The sequence below is a fragment of the Canis lupus genome, chromosome 20 (genome assembly GCF_003254725.2).
Source record: "Canis lupus dingo isolate Sandy chromosome 20, ASM325472v2, whole genome shotgun sequence".
NCBI classification, from domain to species: Eukaryota; Metazoa; Chordata; class Mammalia; order Carnivora; family Canidae; genus Canis; species Canis lupus.
Window position 1 is genome coordinate 5,735,789 of NC_064262.1, and position 23,640 is coordinate 5,759,428.

The following is a 23,640-nucleotide window of genomic DNA, read 5'->3' on the forward strand; positions in this document are numbered from 1 at the left end:
TTAAGGTAAAATTTACCTAGAGGGAAATGGACAGATCTCAAATGTGAAGTTTGATGAATTTTTGTTTCTCAGAACAAGATAGAACATTCTCAGCTTCCAGGAAAATTCCCTGGGGCCCCTTCCTAGTTGATCCCTGACCCTAACCCAGCCCCTGGCAGCCACTGATACTTTTTCTTTCTTTTCTTTTCTTTTCTTTTCTTTTCTTTCTTTTCTTTTCTTTTCTTTTCTTTTCTTTTCTTTTCTTTTCTTTCTTTCCTTCTTTCTTTCTTTCTTTTTCTTTCTTTCTTTTTCTTTCTTTCTTTCTCTTTTTCTTTCTTTCTTTCTTTCTTTTTCTTTCTTTCTTTCTTTCTTTCTTTCTTTCTTTCTTCTTTCTTTCTTTCTTTTTCTTCTTTCTCTTTCTTTCTTTCCTTTTCTTTCTTTCTTTCTTTCTTTTTCTTTCTTTCTTCTTTCTTTCTTCTTTTTTCTTTCTTTCTTTCTTTCTTCTTTCTCTTTCTTTCTTTCCCTTTCTTTCTTTCTTTTCTTTCTTTCTTTCTCTTCCTTCCTTCCTTCCTTTCTTTCTTTTTTTTTTGTCTCTATAGCTTGGCTTTCTCTAGAATGTCCTAAATTGGAAGCATACAGTGTGGAGACTTTAAACTGGCTTTAAGATTCCTCCCACCTTATTGTGTCCATCAATAATAGCAGGGTTCCTTTTTTTTTAAATAAAATATTATAAATTTATAAACCCTTGTGTGGGTTCTTTTTTTTTATAGGGATACCTGAGTGAGGGGCTCACTCAGTTAAATATCCCAACTCTTTTTTTTTTTTTTAAGATTTTATTAATTTACTCGAGAGACACAGAGAGAGAGGCAGAGGGAGAAGCTGGCTCCATGCAGGGAGCCCGACGTGGGACTCCATCCCGGTCTCCAGGATCAGGCCCCGGGCTGCAGGTGGCGCTAAACCGCTGCGCCGCTGGGGCTGCCCGCTTGGGTTTTTATTCCATTGTATGGCAGCACTTCCATGAGTTTATCTGTTCACCAGTTGTAGGACATCTGGATGGCTTCCAGTTTAGGGCAACTATTAATAGAGCTGCTACAAACATTTGTGTACAGGTTCTGCGTGGATGTGTTTTCATATTTCAATACCTAGGAATGCTAGGTTGTGTAAGTCTATGTTTGACGTTTTTTTTTCCTAAAGATTTTACTTATTCATGAGAGACACAGAGAGGCAGACATAGGCAGAGGGAGAAAAGCAGGCTCCCTGCGGGGAACCCAATGTGGGACTTCATCCCCAGACCCCAGGACCATGACCTGAGCTGAAGGCAGAGGCTTAACCGCTGAGCCACCCAGGCATCCCTATATTTGACTTTTTAAAAGATTACTAAATGGGATTTTAGAGGGGCTGCCCCATTTCACACACAAACACACTTCCAACAGTGTGTGTGAGTCTTCACTGCCCCACATCCTTGTCCTCTCTTGGTGTTGTCAGTTGTAAATTCAGCCATTCCAGTGGGTATGGAATTGTGTCCAGAGAGTATTATGGTCTAAACAAAGGAGTAAACACCCGGAGCACCCCTTAACCTTTAGCAAGTCCCACTGGAAGGAAGTCCCAATGGTTTCCTGGCCTTTCCTGGCCTTCCAAGTACTGCATAGGTGCAGCCATGGGTCCTGGGGCCAGCATCAGCCCATGTGCCGACCCTAGTGGGCTGATGCTTGTCCCCATCAGTCCCTGAACTTCCTGTCCTTGAGTCCTTCCCAGACTTCCTGCCCATAGGGGAAGGAGCTGGCATGGAGTCCCCAGATTGAAAGTCAGGGCGCCGGGTTCAACCTGAGTCCCACCTGCTTGGCCATCCTGCCTCCCTTCCAGATAAAGAGCCTGCCCTAGTCCACACAGGCGGCTGTACCAGGATACCAGGCACTGAGTGGCTTATAAACACCAGACATTTCTTTCTCATGGTTCCGGAGGCTGGTAAGGCCAAAGATCAGGCACCAGCAGATTTGGTATCTGTGGAGAGCCTGCTTCCTAGTTCCCGCTGCTCCCCCGTGGGACCTCACCACCTCTCCGAGGCCCCATCTCCTCCATCGCACTGGCGGTGACGATTTAACATAGGAATTTGAGGGGGCCACAGTCTACAGCCCAGCCTCTGGAAGAATCACGGAGAGACAGATGGGGAAAGGGGTGGGTGAAGGCAGGCGCTGGCTTTGGAAGCCGGGGGCGTGGGAGGCGGGGTCGGTTGGGGACCGCTGAGGACCAGTCCCGAGCCCCCCCCACTCCCCCGCATTGGAGGCCCCCTTGCCTTCCCCAGATCTCGGTCGCGCACCTACTGCGCACCAGGCGCTGTCGGCACAGGCGACAAGCCCGCCCCGGGAAGGGCGCAGTCTGGCGGAGGAGACGGATGACACGCGGCTCCAGTGAGCAGCCTGCTGGGGGGGCGCCTCTTTGAGGGGGGCGTTTGAGTGGGGACTCGAGTGATCAGACGGTGGCAGCCCCGGGGAGTCCGCAGAAAGGGCGCCGGCCCAGGCCTGGAGGTGGGCACGTGCCGGCCTCGCAAGCAGCAGCCCGAGGCCCTGTGGCTGAGCGGAGGCAAAGCGGAGGGGACCAGGCGCTGAAACAGATGAGGCCGAGGTGTTCGTTGGCTTCAGCTGTCCTAACAAAGTGCCACAGCTTAACCACAGAAAGTTCTTTTCTCACAGTTCTGGAGGCCGGAAGTCCAAAATCCAGGTGTCAGCAGGTCTGGTTTCTTCGGAGGCCTCCCTCCTTGGCCGGCAGATGGCCACCGGCTCGCTGTGTCCTCACGTGGTCTTTCCTCTGTGTGTGTGATCGCCCTCCGCATCCTAATCTTTTTTTTTTAAGATCTTATTCATTCATGAGAGGCACAGAGAGAGTGAGAGGCAGAGAGGCAGGCAGAGGGAGAAGCAGGCTCCCCGCAGGGAGCTGGACATGGGACTCGATCCCAGGACCCTGGGATCACATCCTGAGCTGAAAGCAGATGCTCAACCACTGAGCCACCCAGGCACCACCCCCCCCAATCTCTTCTTATAAAGACACTTGTCCTATTAGATTAGGACCCACTCACATGACCTCATTTTAACTCAGTCACCTCATGAAAAGCCCTCTCTCCAACCAAGGTCATACTCTGAGGTGCTGGGGGTGGTGGTGGACATAATTTGTGGCATAATGGATGGCTTTTGCTGGGGGGGGTGCCTGGGGGAGCCAAGTTGGGCAAGAACTGACAAGATCTGATCTGCATCTTAATAGGATCTCTCTGGTGCCTCCAGGGGACAAGGGGACACCAGTGAGGACGCTGGGCCTCTACGGGTGGCAGGGCAGGTGGGAAGCAGGGCTCTTGGTGCATTTGGAAGGCAGAGTCAGCAGGTTTCTCAGAGGATAGATGGGGGAGGGGGGGCGGAAGAGGAGATAAGGGGGCCTGGGGTTGCGGCCTGAGCCCCCGATGAGGGCGACCCCCGCTCCCCAGGTGCGATTGCTTGTTTCCTCTGTGCCTACCGTATGCGGCTCAGCCCCTGCGGGTGAGGAGGGCAGAGCCGGAGCCAAGAACCCAGGCCACGCGGCCTGCTGCCTTGGCCCTTCTCCTCTGGCCTTCCTCCTTCCTCCTGGCAAGAGCCTGAGCCTCTGCTTGGACAAACATCTTGCGGCCGTTTCCGCCTCGCCTGCCCGGAGCCCCAGCCTGGCCTGAACAAACACTCAGGACCTGGGCTTCCGGCTTTGGCTCTGGGAAAAGCCCAACCAGGGGCTGAGAGGTCCCCACTGGAGAGGGGTGGGAAGGAGGAGTGGCCCAGCCCCCCGTGGAGGTCGGCCTGGCCTGCCCTGGGCCCCCTGCCTCTTCTGGAACCGCCAGAACAGTGCTTTGGCTTCAGTGTCCCCATCTGTCAAATGGGCCCAATCATACCCCTTCGGAGGGCCGTAGGGGGTGGGAAGCACCAGGCACGGAGCCCACGGGCAGTGGAGGGGAAGGTTTGAAGGGATCCCCCAGGACCATGGTGCGCCTCGAAGCCCGTTCCTGTCACTTCAGAGCCTCCTGGAGTCCCCATCAGAGATGAGGAGCCAGGCCGGCCTGGGGCCGGAGTGGACATTCCTGATGATGTAAAATACATGGAGGCGCCGGCTGTGAGAAGGGACACTTCCCCGGGAGTGTGGAGTGTGAGCAGAGGCCGCGGGGTGTGCGTCAGGTGGCCCTGCTTCCAGGGCCCTGTGAACGGTGGCACGCGGTGGACAAGCCGCCAGGTTCTGCGATCAGAAAGACCGAGGTTCAAACGCCAGCCCTGCGGGCGCGGCCAACCCCTGGGTTTTCTGAATGTGGAGGGAGGCTGCTTGGGGCCCCACGTGAAAGGCTGAGGCACGAGCCCCCGCACCCGCAGCACGGCCACTGTGGTCCTTCCCACCCCACGGCCAAGGGGACAGGGTCTCCTTTCTCCACCTTCTGAGGAGGCTCCACCATTTGACACCCCCTACTTGAAAGCTTTGCCAGATAAAGTTTCCCCAGCTGGGGTTTGATTTTGGTTTTGTTTTTGTTTTTCAGGCAGGATCTGGAAGCGGAAACAATGGAATTAACTTTTTTTTTTTTTTTTCCTTTGGAGCAGTTTCTCCTCATCTGAGAGCTGTGGGATTAGATTCCTACCTCGCCTTCTGCCTTCCGGTCTTAGAGGAGCCCCCAGGAGAGGATGGGTGTGGGTGGAGGAGGACGGAGGGGAGGGGAGGGGAGGGGGCGGGGAGGCTTGGCAGGGTGAGCAAGGAGTAGGGGAAGATGTGATGTGCTTCCTCCTGCCTCTGGGTCTCTGCCCTGGTTGTCCCTACCCTCAGTGCCTGCCCCCACTGGTGGCTCCTCTCCTTCAGACCAGACATCACCTCCTCCAGGAAGACCTCCAGGACCTCCCCAACCAGGGCTAAAGTGACATCGCACCTTCTTGCTGTCATTAACCTGGCTCCGCCTCCCACTGTAGGCTGCTTGCCTTGATTTACAGCCCTCTCCTCCGCAGGAGGCCGTTGGCTCAGCATGAGGCCTAAAGATGGCCCTCAGGGGACACCACCCAAATTGAGGAGGGACAGGGGGACCCGGCCCCTGCGCCGTGGTCCTCACTGCTCAGGCATTTTGATCTGGGAGGGGAAAGGCAGTAGGGGGAGAGCAGAGGGAGAGTCACACTCAGATGGGAAGGCCAGGGTTAGGGGGTGGTGCGCAGGGACAGGGCACAGGGCTGGACTTGGTGTGTGTGGACTTTGTGTTGTGACTTTGGGCACTGAGTTCTCCCCGAGCCTCAGTTACCCTCCGGGGATAACTGCACCACCGGTGGGGTTAACCTGACTGGCCGGCCCCAGCCTACAGCCGCCGGGGCGGGCTGCAGGTGCCCACCCAGCCTAGCAAGGGCAGCAAGGGCCGGCGCCGAGGAGCTGGGGCCTGAAGGCGAAAGCAGAGCCCAGAAAAATTACATGGGACCACGCAGCTACTGGTGCTAAGAATCACGTGAGCATTGCCCTCCTGCCTTCTCCCAGCATCCTCCAAGAGAGGGGCAAGGGTCCTGCAAATAGAAGTGAATTGGGGGGGGAGGGGACGGTGGGGGGTTCCCACCTGCTGTAAATCAGCACTTAGGAGCCTTTGCAAAGGTAACCTCCTGGCCTCTCCCCAGCCGTGCGGGGCAGTGCTGGGCGGCCCGAGGGCGTCATGGTGTCCGGGGGCTCCAGCTTAGGCTGCACTGGTGGCCCCGAGGGCTGACGAAGAGAGACGACTGGAAGAGGGGGACAGGAGGCAGAGGGCGGGTCTCGGGAGAAACGGCTGCCCCTTTCTGGCTGGATGTCACTGGGGGCCTGTCCATGCACAGGAACTCACAGAGCCGGGCACCGGCGCAGGCACTCTGTCCCCCTCCCGCATGCACACGGCACCGTGGCCAGTGTCTGGCAGACGGCCGCCGGCCCCCACGCGTCGCTCACCGTGTACCTGGCTCTGCCCCGAGGTAATGCTCCACGACAACCGAGGAAACCGAGGCACAGATGAAGGCAATTCTTTGCCAGGAAGTGGCAGAGCTGGGGTTCCACCGAGGCTGCCTTTCCAAGGGGATCCCGAGGACCACCCAAGTGGGTCTAGCCCTGGAAGTTGTATGGGGGGGGCCTGGGGTGCACAACCTGAGACAGGTGACCAGCTGCCCTGAGGCTCTCCGTCCTCACTCTGGGCTGTGCGGAGGGGACAGATCCTGGGCTGGGTGGGGGCTGAGTGCTTGCCTTCCAAGACCCCTCTCACCCCATCACCCTTCCCTTTGCAGGTGCGGCTGCGCTTCTGGCCTGTGACTCCCTGTAAAAATCCATCGGGACCCACATCCCCCTCTGGTGACTTTCGCCTCATGCTTGTATTTAACACAATTAATACACATTCTTTGAGGAGACTTAGAAAATTCAGTCATGAAAATCTTCAACACCCCCCCCCCCAGCATCATCTCCTGTCTGATTGTGCCTGCCCTTGACCCCATGACCCAGGGGCGCACACACCCTCAGTGGCTGGGCCTCAGGACGCCCATCTGTAGCTGTGCTGCTTGTCCGAACCCACATCCCAGGGCTGGAGCCCAGGCCATGGAAGCCCTCAGTTCCTTTTCCAGTGGGGGGTGCTCGATTCTGCCCATGGGCACTGATGGGGAAGTGAGAACGCAGAGGCAGGAAAGGGGGTGACGTGGGCCCACTGAGGAAGCGAAAGTGCCCCCTGAATCATCCCATCTCTGACAGGACTGCCCACAGAGGGCCCAGGCCAGCTCCCTTGTCTGGGCTGGCGGGTCAGAGAGTAGTGCCCCAGCTCCCAGCCAAAACCACTCTTGGGGTCCCCGGTTGTAATTCAGGGAGGAAAGGGGACCTTCCCAGCCTCAGACTCCTGACTTTGACACTGGCCTGGGCAGCCCGGCCTCTTGAGTGAGGCCCGGGGAAAGAGCACCTGATTGGCTCTGTTTTTAGGTAGAGACTGAACCAGGACTAGGAGCCTGACCTGCTCCAGCCTGGGCCTCAGACACCTGCCCCAGGATTTCTTGATGGTGCCTCCAGGCCAGTGCTGGTGTCTTGAATTTCCTGTGTCCCTGGATCTCCATGTAAATCTCCAAGGCCGCGCAGAGCTGGATCCAAATCTCATGCTACCCTCTCTGATGTGACCCTGGCAAGCTCCTGCCTCTCTTTAGTCTTCTAGAAAATGCGGCCAGTGAGACCTTGTGCTCATAGGGTGTGGGGAGTAAGTGAAATAAGTTCACACCCGCCTTAGAGGGACCCAGGATTGGTGTCAGTTGGATGGGGGTGTTGGGACTCCTGGCTACTCCTGCCACACTGGCCAACCCCAGGTGTAACAGGACAATGGGCTGGGTGGCTGCATCTGTGATGACCTCATCCACTTCCGCTGGGGCCCCACAGGGCCGCCTGTTCTGCTGGGGAGAGGGTCTCCCCTCCTATCCTCTTCCTTTGGTCTCCTTCCTGCTTCCCTAGGTGCGGCTGGCCCTTCCGTCCAGGCGCTCATCAATCGCACCCAAGGTGCCGAGCGTCCGGCAGGCCTTCTCGGGACCCTGACTCACTTCCTGTTTCCCGGGGCTGGAAATAGGGCTCCCTCCCCAGGCAGTTGCTCAAAGTCTCCACCACCGTGTGCCCCCACACAGACCTTGTGCATCTGCCACTACTAACTACCCAAGTCTGTGTTCTGTTGGACGTGAAACTAACCCAAAGGTCCTACCATGGCTCATTTAGGGATGTAGCAGCACCTCCTGGAGTGTCTGGCCACAGGGCAGCAGCAGGTAACAGGACAGATGAGGACCCGCCCTTGAGACACCTGCTGATGTTAAATAATCCTATAACTAGTGTGCCATGAGCTCTGTGTAGGGTGGGTGTGAGGGTGTCTGGCCACACTCAGGCTGAGTGGGGAGGCAGGAGGGGGAACCAACCAGGTGGTGGGACCAGCAGATGCATGTGTGGGCCTGGAGTGAGGCCGGATGGCCGCACAGAGACTGTGGATGAGGGAAAAGAGATGGGACTTTATTTACCCCAAGAACTTTTGCAGAATTTCAAGTTAGAGAAAAACAACACGAAGAGATTTACAATTTGTGAGATTTACAATCACACCCCTGAGGCTGCTGTGTGGAGAAGTGATTTGAGGAGAGGAAGAGGAAAGAGTGGGAGGAGGCATCCAGGCAGGAGGAGGTGGGGCTTGGATGGATGCAGTAGCCTTGGGGGTGGAGGAGTCCTGAACTGATGGACGGTGATTAGCTGCCGCCCCCTGGATGTGTGGGAGGAAGGGACAGGGCACCCAGGACCTCCTAGGCGCTCCTGTGCGCACCGCAGTGGGGCCTACCTTGGCTTGGGTCCAGCCTGTGCCATTCCTTTGCACTATGACTTTGGATGAGTCGCTTAACTTTGCCATGCCTCATCTTCCCTTCTGTAAAATGGGTAGAAGAAAGAGTAAAAGTGGCTTCCTCTAAGGTGGCAAATACAACAATCCCTGTGATGCTCCTGGAGCAGTGTCTGCTCCTGGGCAGCCTCGATAAACATTAGCTGCTTTTATTCCAAAAGTGTTTTTCTACCTCAGGCCTTGTAGGTCTTGACTTTCTGCCAGGGGCTGCACAAGGGGTGACAAGACTACTGTGAGTCCAAGAGGCACAACCTCCCCCCCTTTTGCAGATGGGGAAACAGAGGCTCACAGATAGATGGGTCTGACCAAGGTCGCCCGATTGGGAAGTGGCGAAGCAGGATGTGAACCGGGATCCCGCTGGCGCCACAGCCTTCCACACTGTTCTGCTTATGGACCCAAGTGGCTCTCCCCTGCCCATGGCCTTGAGCTGAGGGGATGGACGTGAGGCTGGTATCACTGCCCTATAAATTTTAACCCAGCCAAGTCACATCCTCACTGGAAAACCTTCATTTTGGACACACAAATTCTCCCCATGGCAGAGCAAGGGCTGTTGACCTTTCCTGGCAGGTGGGTAAGTGCAGGTGAGGACATTCGCGAGAGGCCAGGGGGTGGGGGGAAGATAAGGTCAAGGCTGCCCCGAGCTGTATGGAATGGGCACTGGCCCAGGAAATGATGGAAGAACATTTGTTCATTTCCTCTCATTTATTCATTCATTCATTCATCCTTGTGAACCTGCTTTGAGTCTAACACTCTGCCTGGTGATATATGCTCCCAAGAAGATCCAGCTCCTGAGATTCCCCCTGATTGGTGGGGAAGCCAGAGCCACAGGTATTGTCACCTGGTGTGGGTGCTCTGAGAGTGGAAGCACAGGTCACCCCAGCAGTCCAGAGGAGGAGGTCTAACCCAGCCTGGGAGGTCTGGGAAGGCTGCCTGGAAGAAGAAGCCAGAGCCAAGTCTTGGGGACATCCTGGAGATTTAGATGGGAAGACAGGGTAAGGGAGGAAGTTCTGGGTCTTATGGGACTTAATCTGCACACTCGAGGGACCCAGGGACTGTGGGCCTTTGGGGCTCAGATTCTGACTAAGGATAAGAGACTCTGGGGGGTGGGAGGAAGTCCTGGCAAAGGATGGTGGCTCATGCTGAGACACGCAGCTGTGGTCAGTGGAAGTTGCTCTTGAGTAAGATGAGGAATGGCATCACCCAAAAGTCCCTAAAGAACCAATTCCAAGTTCCTCAACAGAAGGGACTCTGGCCGGGCTGAGAATTATTCACAGGCTGGGCCGCCCAAGGTTAAGAGCTGGACCAGCCAAGGCCAGAGGCAGGACCCGCCAAGGCCAGAGGCTGGCCACTTCAGGTCAGCCTGAACTCCACAAAACAGAGACTGGGCTACGGGTCATCACAATCATGGAGTTTCATGAGGAAACCTCCTCTGTCCCTGGAGCAGCAGGACCAGGACTGAGAAGGTGGTGATGGCCTCCGAGGTCCTGAATCCCCCCGGTGCACCACAGATCGGAGTCCCACAGCAGCCCTCCTCTGGCACTCCCTGCGCATCAGAAACCACGAAGCTACAGCAAGACCTTTGCTGTACACTCACCCCCACATGCTCCTGACTCCCCATTTGTGTACATGTGACCCCAGTGTGCACCCCCCCACATATACACAAATGCACTTTCCCACTGCTGCTTATGCACATAGATCCTCACATTTGTGCCCGTGTCCCCATCTCCCCATGCACAGACCAGGAGCCTCCAGGCAGGGGCTCCTACAGGACGGTGGGGGCTGTGGGGAAGCAGCCCCATGGGGCCCCTGGTGCCTCTCTCCTGGTGGCAGGGAGCTGGGCCAGGGGGCTTGGGCCCCATTCCTCATTCCTCAGGCAGCTGTCTGTGAGAAAGCCCCTCCCCTTCGGAACCAGCAGCCTGGGGTGGTATGTGCCCAGCTCCGGGAGTGTGCACCCACTTACCCGAGGGGCCCCTTGAACTCACTCTCCTAAACTGAGCTGTGGATCACCCACCCACCAGCTCCTCCCCAGTGCTCTCTGACTCAGATAGAGGCACCCCAGTGTACTAGAGCCCAAGACTCAGGAACTCCCCGGCTGGAGCCTCCGTCTCCTCAGTCTCCACCCATACCAGGTACCCCAGGCCTGGCAAGCCGGCCTCCTACTCAGCCCTCAGGCCACCTTTTCCTTCTCTGCCTCTGCCAGCCCCTGTTCAGGCCCGTGGCATCACCTGGTTGGATGTCCTCAGACGCTCCATCCCTGGCCTCCCTTGGTCCATCCTCAACCTATCCCTCTCCCTCAGAAAGACATTCTTAAGTCATCAACGGCTTCTCAAGCTTGCGGCATGGACAGAGGGCCCTCCCAGGCCCGGCCGGCCCTCCAGCCTCCGCTACACCGCACCACGAGCCTGGGGGCCTCCGCTCTGTTCCTCCAGGGCTCAGCCGGCCACTCACCTGTAGGTCTTTGTCCTTGTTCCCCTTGCCGGGAAAGCTCTTCCTTCACCTTCCTCACCCCTCAGCATCCTGCAGATCTCAGCTCTCAAGGTCTCAAGCCTCTGCCTTGAGGAAGCCCTCACCGACCCAAGGTGGGCTACTCTGTCTGCGAGAAACTCTCCTAGAATCACCTGGTATCCCTCCTTCTTAGGATGGATATTTTGAGTTTCGGTGATGTCATAATTTGAGTTCTTTGATTAAAGATTGGCTCCTCAAGGCACCTGGGTGGCTCAGTGGTTGAGTGTCTGTCTTCGGCTCATGGCATGATCCCGGGGTCCTGGGATCGAGTCCTACATCAGGCTCCTAGCAGGAAACCTGCTTCTCCTCTGCCTGTGTCTCTGCCTCTCTCTGTGTCTCTCATGAATAAATACATACAATTTAAAAAATAAATGAAAAATAAAAATCGGCTCCCCCATGAGGCTGAGCTGAAGATAGTATGGACCACCCCTGTGGGTCCCCATAATATTCCCAATTCCCAAGGAAGGAGGGGCTCTGTTCCTGTGTTTTATTCCACGCTGGGCTTGGCCTGTGTATGGAGGTGGAACAGAGAGGGGCAGACCTCGGAACTGCACCAGGAATCAGGTGTGAGGAGTCACTGGCCAGCGGGGTGCCCAGGCTGCAGTGGGCAGAGCAGGAATGCCTGGTCTCGAGAAGGTGGCTGGTTGGCATAGCCACATGGACAAAGAGGGGTCAGGAGGCAGCTTTGGCAGGGTCTGACCAGGGAGGCCCAGGGAGGAGACCTCCAACAAAAAACATGATTCTGATTCTGCTTGGCAGATGTCCTGGGGTGGTGATACAGCCCGCCAGCCATCCCAACATAGTGACTGTGTGTCTCACCCTGGAAGGTCCAGGGGATCACTTGGCTCACTGGGGAAGACCATGCCCTCATACTATGGGGTAACCGATTTGATAGGAGGGGCTTCTAGCCCTGCTTCAGGGCTTAAGGGAGCCTACTCAGAAGGGTCATTTAGAGCAGGCCTGGAGGGATGCCTAGGAGTTCACTGGGGAGGACTTCCCAGGACAGGTGACATTTGGGCTGGGTTTTGAGGGATGCAGAAAAGTCCACCCAGAAATCAAGACAGGAAACACATCTTCTCTGGACACTCTCTTTACAGACTTGTATAGGCCACAGAGCCAGTAAGACCTGGGCCCTGCTCATCCATGCCAGCCTTTCCCATATACCCTGTGCTATTACGAACAAAGACTCTGGAATCCAGGCTCCAGATGCCAGCTTGTGACCTCAGGCAAGTCACTGCATGGCCTTGTGCCTCAGTTTCCCCATCAATAGATGGGTATGATAATGGCAGCTTCTTTAAAGGGCTGTTGTTAGGTTTCAGTAGAGTAATAGATGCAAAGTGCCTAGAACTCGGCCTAGCCAGGGTCAGGCTATGGAAATGGTAATTATTATTTTGTTATCTCCCACACACTTGCTGAGCAAGGGGAGGGGGAGGGGGCACTGGGGAGGTGAGGGGTCTGGAGGCACACTAGATTCCAGGGAGCCACTGAGGAAAGACCCAGCTCCCACCCTGAGCAGAGACTGAACACCACTGGCCAGCTCTGTGGAGGGCACAAGGTGTATCACCCCGATGTACAGAAGGGGAAATGAGGCCCAGAGGAGGGTGTGGTCTGAGAGGGAGCAAAAGGGTCTCTAGATGGGACCCTGGCTGCAGGTGAGAGGAGGCAGGACAGCGGGAAGTGGGCATCCGACAAAAACCCAAGCCAGCTCTGAGCTCCCCCCAGCCCTAGGGCAGGGCAAAGACAGGACTTTCCAGAAGTCAGAGTTGGAGGGATTGTGGGCACAACACCTTACCATCAATATATTTAATAATAAATGTCACTGATTATTTACTGAGGGCCGGTACTGGCTACACACTGTCTAGGGATTATCTCATTCGATCCCCACGGCCGGGAGAGGTATGAAAACAGAGACCCGGAGAGGGGAAGGGACTCACCCTGGATCACATCAATAGGAAGCAGAGAGTAGGGATCTGAACCCAGGTGCCAGGACTACAGGGTGACAACTCCACAGCCTTGACTGGGGTTCCCCTGCATCGTCACTGGGCCCCTTCCTGGAGAAGAGGGAACAGCCAAACCTGGATGAAAGTCCCAACTGTACCGTGAGCAGCTTGGTGGTCCACAGTAAGTCACTCGCCCTCTCTGAGCCTCCGTTTCCCCCTCTTTACCTGGGCTCCACAGTCCCTGCAGCAGGAAGGGATGAGATGAAGTTCATGTCGGATACTCAGTAATTGTGTGAGCGCTCCCTAGACCTGGCTCAGGTGCCACTTTCCCTGGGAAGCCGGCCTTGCTTTGCTCACATGGGCCTGTTGTTCCAATGTCCTCTATGGATCCCCTCAGCCCTGCTGCCTGAGGGCACAGGCACTGCCGTGCTCCCAGGGCATGCAGTAGGTACTTACTCAACCTCTGCCAGAATGAGCGTGGTCAGACAGACCTGGGTTCAAATCCAGAGCTATCGGTTTGCTTCCCTAAGCCTCAGTTTACTCATCCATTAAATGGGATCAACAAGACAGGCCTGTGGGGATCTTGCAAGGACTGGCTGGGAAATGTCTAGGGTACAGGAGGTGCCCCGCCCATGTGACTCCCCATCCTCCTAGCTCTGGGCTTTCCCTACCGCCCTCCCCTTGGCTCCTGGCATCAGAGACATTCATGGAGCACCTGCCGGCTGCTCAGGGATCACCTGACCCCAGTCGGCCCTGCCCCGGGTGGCTGTCCTCTGGAGATGGCTGCAGCCTGGGAATGTGGGTGGGGACCCCTGGGGCGGCCTGCCCCTCCCTGGCTGCTGCTGGACAGAGGCCTCAGTGTGGAGCTGCCGGGTCCTTTCACGGGCCTAGAGCCATGACTGGACGTCTGAGAATGCCGCCCATTATCCGATTCACAGAGCACAAAGGGGCCACGCGGGGGCTTGTCAGGCCAGGCGCCCAGGATGGGTGCATGGGGGCCCCGGGTCCCCACCCCAGCCTGCCGTGTCCGCTCCACAGAGGGCAAGCATGTGCCTGGAGTTGAGAGAGGGCATCTCTCACACACAGGAATGAGAACCATTTCCTCCAGCCTTATGGGGAGACAAAGACAGAGCAATGACCAGGGGCGCATTGTCACAGGCAAGGGCAGGCCACCCCTCCTAAGCCCTGAAACCAGACTTTCTGGGTCACCCTCCCCACCCTACTCCCAGGGCGACATCCAATGGAGGCTGAGGAAGGTATACTCCAGAACTCTAAAGGGGGCTAGAACCCCCTAGTTTTCCATGGCGTCTGCACTGTGGAAGCATCATCGGAGCCACACCAGCAGCACCAATTGTCTGTAATTTAAACACATTAGTGTGATGGGTACTGTGTCTCTTGTCAGCGAGGCCACTCTAGGGTCACCCTGGCCCATCCTGGGCAACTCCAGTAGGACATGGTAGCAATGATAGGAGACCTAGTGCGAAGGGGTGAGGCTAGCAAGGGAGGGGGTAGGAGTCACTCTGGCCATCTATTTGCTGTGTGACCTCAGGCAGGCCTCTGGACCTCTCTGAACCTTGGCTTCCATGTTAATGAGTGGGAGGGAGACCCAGTGGAGGGTTAATTAAACGAGGTGATCTCGGGAATCTGAGCCCTTAATGGCACCAACAAGACACACCTCAGCGGCAGCTGCTATGGGAATGATATTTTCTGGGTCTGGTGGGGCTTTCCTGAGTAGAGGACAGATGACCAGTTTGAGGAGTCTGAGGGAGAGGACCCCATGTTTCAGAGCAGGAAAGGCAACAGATATCATACTTCCTGACATGCTAGGCAAACGACATGTCTGTTTTTCTATCCTCACATCAGTCTTGTGAGATGGATTATATTCGCCTTTTCCAGATAAGGAGACTGAGGCTCAAAGCAAGGAGGAGCCACCAAGGTCACATAGGTGGTTAGGGGCTGAGGTGGCCCTGGACCTCAGGTCTCTCAGCTCCAAGGCAGGGGGTAGAGGGATGCAATGGCCAAGAGCAGGGTTTGGAGGCCAGGAGGCTGTACAGCTATAGACAAGTGCTGGCACCCTCCTGACCCTCAGTGTCCCCATCTGTAAAACAGGTATCATAAAACCTACCTCTTCCTTTCAGGAGGAACCAAGTTGGGTAAAGGTCCCTAGAAGCAGCAGTGATAGCTCCTGGCACAGTCTAGGCCCTTGCTGGGGGTGCTGTGCTCTCCCAGAGGATTCTGCTTCCAGCACCTTCCTGTCACCAAATCCATGCTCGGGGCAGTCAGCGTGTCAGGAGCATTTCCTGCAGGGAAAGCATTCTCTTAGGTCAGGCCCAAGGGACAGAGGGGCAGGAGGCACCCCTCCCAGTACAGCCCTGGCCCCACTGTTATTTTTTCCAATTGAAGAAGAAAAACATTTCCTCCTCCTCCTCCTCATGGCTCTGCTGAGGATAGACAGGGCAGGATGGGGAAGCCCCCACCCGGGGTGGGGGTGAAAGCCCAGACCTGCCATCTGTGGGCCAGCCTGGCCAGCGACCAAGAGGTGTCCAGACAAGGACACGCCCCTACTCTGGGCCTGGGCCGCCATGTCCACATCTAAAAAGGTCCTGGATTAAACCTGTGTCTGTGTTGCCTACATGTCTGGTGTGTCATACCCTATGGATTACAGCTTACTCCGTATTTGTCTTTAACACACATCATTTTAAAAAACTTCAATGCGGGCAGCCCCAGTGGTGCAGAGGTTTGGCGCCGCCTGCAGCCTGGGGTGTGATCCTGGAGACCCGGGATCGAGTCCCACATCAGGTTCCCTGCATGGAGCCTGCTTCTCCCTCTGCCTGTGTCTCTGCCCCCCTCTCTCTCTCTCTCTCTGTGTCTATGAATAAATAAATTAAAAAAATCTTAAAAAAAAATAAAAAACTTCAATGCATGCATTTATCAAGCAAGCTTTTTACATCATTATTGTACTTGGAAACCAGCATCACTTGCCAAAACCAGAACATAACGTTAAATTAAAGAAAATAAGGAGCTATAAGTAAATTCTAGAATTCTGATGTCAACAGCACTAAGTGGAAGACCTTTTCTCTATTAAAAATGGACAGTGACAAATGTTAGAGACGTATTAAAGGCACATTAGCCCTAAACGGAGACCTTGATATGATCAGAAGTCTTGAACAAAAATTGAAAAGGGCCTGAGTCAGTGTGATTCAGGATTAGGTGGTAGTCAGTTGGTTAGTCCGGGTTAGTTAATTCATAGTTAAAGCTGGGTGTCAACTAAACCACCTTCCTGGGTTCTGTCCATCTCCCTTTGGTTTCCTCTCAAATCCCTGCTGGGAGGATACCTCTCCTGCTTCTTAGCAAGGTCAGGGAGATGTGGGTTCTTTTACTTGTTCCTTCCTTCCTCCCACCATGAGTTATCAGCACCCCTTCTGCCCAGGCAGGGGTACAGGGTGGCAGCCGTGTAACCCATGCTGATCCAAAGCAGCTCCCAGCTAACGGGCAAAGGGGAGTAAGTACATTATCTGGACACAGATCTGGGCTCAAATACTCACCTTGCCGATATCCTCAGTTCCTCCATCTGTGACATGGGCTCGATGACCCTGGCCTTGTCAGCTGGCTGTGAGGACAGCTGGGGACCTTGCAAGGGCAGTGCTGGGTACAACACTCAGCCTTGGGTGGGCAGTGGCTGCATCAGCTGCCATGGAACCCAAGGCAAGAAGTGTGTGTGTGTGGGGGGGGGGTCCTGTGGGGCCATTGCTCAATGCCGGGGGCGGGGGGGTGTTGGGAGGAGACACTGTCATTTGCCCAGGAAGATTCGGACTTCCTACCAGTGCCAGCCTGTCATGTAGCTGGCGCTGTACTTTCTGGTAGTTATGTTACTTACATCTCACAACCTCCCAGGGGCCTGGGTGCTATTATGATTGTTTTGCTTTACAGACAAGGAAACTGAGGCTCAGAGAGACAAGTGCTTTGCCCTAGTCAACACAGCACTTTGAGAGGACACCTGGACCCAGCCTGTGTCCATGCCCTCTGCAGTCTAATCTCACCTGCCTGCCCCCAGCCCGGGGTGGCTCCTGAGCGCCCATCGCTCAGCTTCACAGGTAGTTTGTGTCCCAAGTGCCAGGAACCATGCGCGCCAGGTGGAGCTGTGACAACATAGAGCATTTTCCTTGAGGCTCAGTGGGGGGAGCTGCAGGATGCAGCAAGATGAGCCCGGAGACAGGAAGGAAGCTAGGAGGGGCGAGAGAGGGAGAGACGGCTGGGAGATAGGGAAGGAGACAGAGAGAGACACACAGAGAGACACAGAGATGCGCACACAAAGAGACAGAGGAGAAAGAGAAGAGGGTGGGGAGGGACCGGGGGAGAGAGACAAAGAGGGAGAGTAACCAGGAAGAGCAAGAAGACACAAAAACAGAGATGGGGCGGGGAAGGCTAGGGAAAGATAAGAGCAGGAGGGAGGCCGACAGATGGAGTGCTGGGGAGGGCCCCAAGGAGGGGAGGGGGTTACAGCAAGAGCGGGGGGTACCCCTGTGGGGCTCCCCAGTCCACTCCCACAGGCGGCACAGCATGAGCCCTCTGCATCCAAAGATGGAGGTGAGGGCATCCTATCGAGCTGCCCCTTGAGTGGCCTTGAGCCCAGGGGGGCACAGGCTACCAGAAACGGAGCCTCTGACTTCCTGCCGTTGAACACTCCTGGCTGTCAAAGCAGTGGCTGGAGGGGGCCACCGAGGGGGAAAAGCAGGAGTCCAGGGTGTTGGAAAGAGGGAAGTGGGGGACAGCTGGAGGCCTGGCCTTTCCTGCCTACCCTTTGGGGCACAGAGAAACCCTCCGTCCTGGGTGCCACGTGGAAGCCCCTGATGGGAGCCCCCTGATTCTGAGTGACCAGAGCTGGTGTGGGGCGCGGAGAGATCTGGGGTGAGGCTCCGAGCCAACAGACTTCTTGGGCCAGTCCTCTCGCTTCTGGGGCCTCAGGTTCCAAATCTGTAAGGTGGGATCATCAGGGCCCCAGCCTCGGAAGGCATCTGTGAGGATTAAGTGAGTCAGTACAAGTCCAGTACTTGGCACAGTGCCTGGCAGGGGCAAGCCTGCTTGGGCGCCGGGGCCAGATGCCGTGTATGTTTGTCCTCTGGGCTCTGTGACCTTGGAATCTCGGTGGCTGCCTCGGACCCCCAAGGCCTACCTGCTCCAGGTGAAAGAAGAAAGGTCTGAAGAAAGGAGAAGTGGGTCCAAGTGCCAGCCCACTCGCGGCTGATCTCCCACTAAGTCTGGGAGGATCTTAGGTGATTCCAGAATCCTGAGTAAGGGGAAGGGCCTGGCAAGATGCAGTGGGTAGAAGGGCAGCAGCCCACAGAGCTGGGTCTCCACAGAGGAACGGGCGGGCCACCCGAGGCCACTCCCTACTCCCCCGGGGCCAAAGCCTGTCGCTCCGTGTGTCGCCCTCCCAGCCGGGCCTGCTCGGGGCTTGGCACATGCCTGAAATAGTTCCCCTCTCCATGTTTTCCTAATTTATATGCCTGACCCTTGAGCTTTTGTCCCTCTGTCCCTGACCCTTGTAAAAACCTCCCTTCTGGGGCAGATCATGGAGTCTGAGGCGCCGCCCTGTGCCCAGCGCGGCCTGGACGGTGTCCGGGGTCCGGGGACAGCGAGTGTCAGGGGGGAGCCTGTAAGTGTGAGAGCGCAGAGGGAGAGACTGGGGGCGACAGAGGGGGCCGGGGCACGGAGGGCGACACAGGGGCAGGGAAACAGAAGGCAGAGCGGGAACGGGTGGCGGTAACAGAACTGATGCGGCAGGAGGGAGGCGGAGACGGAGAAGAGCCCGAGACCGAGGAAAAGCGGGGAGACGACACACACGGAGTTGGGGGGCTCCGAGGGGTCGGGCGGGGGCGAACGGAGGGAGACAGAGCCCGAGACCGGGGAGAAGGGGAGGAAGGAAAAGGGAAACAAGGCCGAGCGGCCGAGAGGGAGGAACGAGCGACGGAAGCGGAGGCAGCGCGGGGCAGGGAGCCTCGGGCAGCGGGCGCCGCGCGGGAGAGCCCTGGGGCGCGCGGGGCGGCCTCGCCGTCTACGGGCGGGGGCGGGGGCGGGCGCGGGCCGGGCGCGGGCGGGGGCCGGGGCCGGGCGGGGCCCGCGGGGGCGGGGGGCCCGGGCGCCGGGCGGCGGGGCGGGGGCCGCGGGGGGGCGGGAGGCGGGGCGCGGCCGGGCGGGGCGCGGCGGGGGCGGGGGCGGGGGCGTGTCCGCCGCGGAGCCGCCCCCGCCCCGCCCCCGGGCTGCGCCGCGCGGCTGAGCCGGGGCCGGGGCGCCGGGGCCGGGGGCCGCTGGCGCGGGCAGGAAGCGCCTCGCGGCCCGGGCCCGCCCCCCGCCTCCCGCCGCCTCCGGGCTCCCGGCTCCCGGCCGCGCCGCGCCCCATGCACTCGCCGCGCCGCGCAGCCCGCGCACGCCCGGATGGCTCGTCGTGCCGCGGGCGGCGCACCCCTTAGCGCCCGGGCGGCCGCGGCCAGCCCCCCGCCGCCGCGCCCGCCACGCCGGGCCCCCCGGCCGTGCCCGCTGCTGCCGCCGCTGCTGCTGCTGCTGGGGGCGGCGCGGGCCGGCGCCCTGGAGGTCCAGCGCCGCTTCCCCTCGCCCACGCCCACCAACAACTTCGCCCTGGACGGCGCGGCGGGGACCGTGTACTTGGCGGCCGTGAACCGCCTCTACCAGCTGTCGGGCGCCAACCTGAGCCTGGAGGCCGAGGCGGCCGTGGGCCCGGTGGCCGACAGCCCGCTGTGTCACGCCCCGCAGCTGCCCCAGGCCTCGTGCGAGCACCCGCGGCGCCTCACCGACAACTACAACAAGATCCTGCAGCTGGACCCGGGCCAGGGGCTGGTGGTGGCGTGCGGCTCCATCTACCAGGGCTTCTGCCAGCTGCGGCGCCGGGGCAACATCTCCGCCGTGGCCGTGCGCTTCCCGCCCGCCGCGCCGCCCGCCGAGCCCGTCACCGTGTTCCCCAGCATGCTCAACGTGGCGGCCAACCACCCGAACGCGTCCACCGTGGGGCTGGTGCTGCCGCCGGCCGCCGGCTCCGGGGGCAGCCGCCTGCTCGTGGGCGCCACGTACACCGGCTACGGCAGCGCCTTCTTCCCGCGCAACCGCAGCCTGGAGGACCACCGCTTCGAGAACACGCCCGAGATCGCCATCCGCTCGCTGGATGCGCGCGGCGACCTGGCCAAGCTCTTCACCTTCGACCTCAACCCCTCCGACGACAACATCCTCAAGATCAAGCAGGGCGCCAAGGAGCAGCACAAGCTGGGCTTCGTGCGCGCCTTCCTGCACCCGCCCGAGCCGCCGCCGGGCGCCCCGTCCTACGCGTACCTGGCGCTCAACAGCGAGGCGCGCGCGGGCGACAAGGAGAGCCAGGCGCGGAGCCTGCTGGCGCGCATCTGCCTGCCCCGCGGCGCGGGCGGCGACGCCAAGAAGCTCACCGAGTCCTACATCCAGCTGGGCTTGCAGTGCGCGGGCGGCGCGGGCCGCGGCGACCTCTACAGCCGCCTGGTGTCCGTCTTCCCCGCGCGCGAGCTGCTCTTCGCCGTCTTCGAGCGGCCGCAGGGCTCCCCCGCCGCCCGCGCCACTCCGGCCGCGCTGTGCGCCTTCCGCTTCGCCGACGTGCAAGCCGCCATCCGCGCCGCGCGCAACGCCTGCTTCGTGGAGCCGGCGCCGGACGTGGTGGCCGTGCTGGACAGCGTGGTGCAGGGCACCGGGCCGGCCTGCGAGCGCAAGCGCAACATCCAGGTACGCCGACGGGGCCGACGCCCGCCCGGGGGCGGGAGGGGCGGCGTGCGGTCCCCGGGCGGGACACGGGTGTGAGTGTGGGGGCCCAGCTGTGCGTGCTCTGGGCCCCAGGTGCATTTCCCGGGACCTAGGTGTCCGCCAGGGTGGGGGCGCTACGGGTGCGCGCCTGCGGGCATTCTGGAGAGCGCCTGGCTTGCGGGCGAGCGGAACCAGGTGTGCGGGAGGGGTCGAGGCTGCAGATCTGCGCTGGAGAGACCCAAAGGTGCCTATGTAGCCCAGGTGTGCTCGTGGTGGTCCTAGGTGTGTACTGAGTGCAGAGCAAGCAAGCGCATGTCTAACCAAAGGTGTGGCCGTGTGAGCCTATCAGAGCCGCCCTGGGAGTCGGCAGAGGTGCGCTTGGGCTCGGCAGGTGTGCAGGGAGGCATGCAGGTGTGCGCCAGGGCTCTGCAGACATGTGTGACGGGCAGCAAGGAGGGAGCGACAGGGATGTGTGTGCCAGACCCTGGTCATGCAGGAGTGAGGGCAGGTAGAAGTGTCCCACACTGGGGCAGCAAGGTGGGCCTGGGTGTGCGGTGGAATGCATGTGGCAGGGAACACAGGTGTCAGGAACCGGTAGGTACTCTGGGGAGGCCGCTGGTTGGCAAACAGGTGTGTTCTGAGGCCAACTTTTATTCGCTCATTCAACGTCTGTATACTGAGCCCTTAGCAGGTGCCGGGCATGGGGGCTGTGGGCCAGCCAACGACACTTGTGAGATGCCTACTGAGTGCATCAACTGTCTTGGTCCTCACAACAACCCTCTGAGGTAGCCTCTACTCTCATCTCCAGTTTGCAGATGAAGAAACTGAGGAACAGAGAGGTTAAACAACTTGCTCAAGATCACACAGCTGGGAACCAGCAGAGGCAGGGTTTGAATCCAGGCCATTATGGCCCCATCTGGGTTCTTAATACCCCTCCCGATCCTTTGCTGTCTTGTGGACACTTCGCTCAGAGTGCGTGTGTGTGTGTGTGTGTGTGTGTGCTGGTGTGGGGACAGGAGAGTAGAGGGAGGTGAATAGGACTGTGTGCAGCACTGGGGTGTTCAGGGGGTAGGAGAGGGCCAGGGGCTCAGGAGGGAGTGAGGAGGGGCCAGGTGCCACTAGCAAAGCAGCTGGGTGGGAATGGGGCCCAGGCTGCTAGAACTGGCTTGCACAGAGGTGAGGGCACCAGGCTGGGGGATCACTGTGTGTGTTGACCTTGTGGGGGACATGGCACAAGTATAGAAGGGAATTTTGTGCAGGTCCCCTCAAGAAAGCCCACTAGCAAGGGGTCACTTCTTCAGGGGGCCCTGAGACATGGGACCCTGTGCCTTTTCTACACTGTGCATCCTCGTGCAATCTGGGGACTCCATTTCAACCCCAGGCTTTGCCATTCCCCTAGGAAGCCTCAGTTTCTCCCTCAGCAAAATGCTGAACTCAGCCTTGAGGCCAGGCCCCCCATGGCTCTGCCCCATCCCTCTGCATGGTCTTCAGGCTGTGGCAAGAATCTCATGAGACTATTTATTCCCTTGTGGGTGTGCCCAACACTGGGGCTTTGAGAAAACACAGATTCCTTCTCCTGCTTTCGGGCTCCCACGGCTGCCCACCATCAGCTGGCTGGCCGCCCTGAAAATAAAGGTCACGGTGGGTGAGCGGGGCAGATTGCCACCCACAGGGGCTGGCCAGGTTGGGGCTGGCTGCCCAGCGCTGTGATTGGGACATCTACCATTCCGCCCCTCAGAGCCACATCCCCCAGAGGGGTGTGTTCGTGGGTACAAGCTCTCAGGGCCAGAGGAGGTGAGTGGGTGGGGGGAATTGATCCCTGTTCTACGGAGGGAAGACCCTACTGTGGTGGTCAAGGCTGAGGTCAGGCCAGCTGCTGGGCCTTCCTTCGGCCTTTCTAGAGCCTGTGTGTCCATCCAGGCCCTTGCTGTGGGTTGATCCATGGGATTCCTCAGGCGGCCACTGCAGTATCCCCCTCCCCCTCTGGCAGGAACCGGCCTGGTTCCCACGGTCCCCAGCCTGGCCTGGTGCTGTGACTCACTCTGCTGAAGGGGGCTGGGGCTTTCTTCTCCTTAGAGGGGCAGGGCCTCTCCAGGGACACAGGCCCAGGGACAGAGTGGCCATGGGCCTTCTCCCTAGCTCAAGGTGATTTCTGGTCCTTCTCAGCCATTCTCCCTGTGACCTCCACACCCCTCCCCCCTTCCCCTTGCCCAGCTGTGGACACAGGTCAGTGCTGCTGGGCCACATCTCCCAGATATGTCCAAGGCCACAGAGTCTGGGCTTCTAGTGTAGCCTTGGGTGGCTGGGGCCACGGTTATTCCTGCTCTTCTCTGTGGCCAGGTCCCCAGTTACAGGCTCAGAATTTGGGCTTTGTACCCTGGATTCATATCCTACTGTGTCACTTCCCAGCTGTGTGACCTTGGCACGTGACTTAACCTCTTTGAGCCTCAGTTTTCTCCTCTGTAGAGTGGGGACAATAAAAACAAATCTCCAGGGATGGCTTTAAGGACGAAATGAATGAGGTAATGTGGAGTGTGTGGTACCTGGCATGCAGGAACCACCTGGTAGCTGCCTGCTGTTCCTGTTTTTACCCCAGGGGCCCTATTAGCACGGGTCTGGGCTTGGCCCCGGACAGCTCTGACCTCTTTTGGCTTGTTCTGCAGCAGTAAATACTCCCACCACTTCCCATCTCTAGCCCCAGATGGAGGCCTCAGTAGACATTTCCTAAGCCCCTACTGTGTGCTCCAGCCTGATGCTGTGTGCTGGTGACCAGTGGTGACTCAGTTTCTTTTCTTGTGGCCGATGCAAGTGAGCAGAGGATGGATACATGGCCAGGCCCTTAGAGACCAGGGGGCTGCGAGCAGGTAATAGGAGACCCTGGACAGAGGGAGCCCCAAGAGGGGACATCACAGCTTCTGGGGAAGGTGCTGTCAATGTGGAGGTAGATGGATGAGCTGGGGTTAGCCACACAAAACTGCCACAAGAAGACAAAAGGGTCTTGGCCGAGGGAACAGCCTGTGCCAGGGCCTGGAGGTAGGAGACAGCAAAGTGGCCAACAGAGCAGTTGAA

At 58.3% G+C, this 23,640-nt stretch overlaps 1 protein-coding gene and 1 long non-coding RNA gene across 4 annotated transcripts in view; one reads left to right on the forward strand and one right to left on the reverse strand.

Moving 5' to 3' along the window:
• Positions 1 to 521: 521 nt before the first annotated feature.
• LOC112661303 (uncharacterized) lies at positions 522 to 20,387 on the reverse strand. Of its 2 annotated transcripts, none has more exons than XR_007404117.1 (3): positions 20,247 to 20,387; positions 14,921 to 15,095; positions 522 to 13,036 (listed from the first exon to the last, which is right to left on the reverse strand). It is a non-coding gene; the product is annotated as an uncharacterized LOC112661303 (long non-coding RNA). The 2 variants fall into 2 exon arrangements; XR_004807345.2 differs by lacking the exon at positions 20,247 to 20,387 and having other exon boundaries at positions 522 to 9,317; positions 10,799 to 13,036; positions 14,921 to 18,829.
• PLXND1 (plexin D1) overlaps positions 19,199 to 23,640 on the forward strand; it is a 55,602-nt gene continuing 51,160 nt past the window's right edge. Inside the window, exon 1 of one of the 2 annotated variants that reach the window (XM_049097671.1) lies at positions 19,199 to 20,553. In XM_049097671.1, coding sequence (XP_048953628.1) covers positions 19,231 to 20,553 — 1,323 coding nt within the window. In that variant the 5' untranslated portion in view covers positions 19,199 to 19,230. The remainder of the gene's footprint in view (positions 20,554 to 23,640) is intronic. The other variant, XM_025449296.3, reaches the window with a different exon arrangement.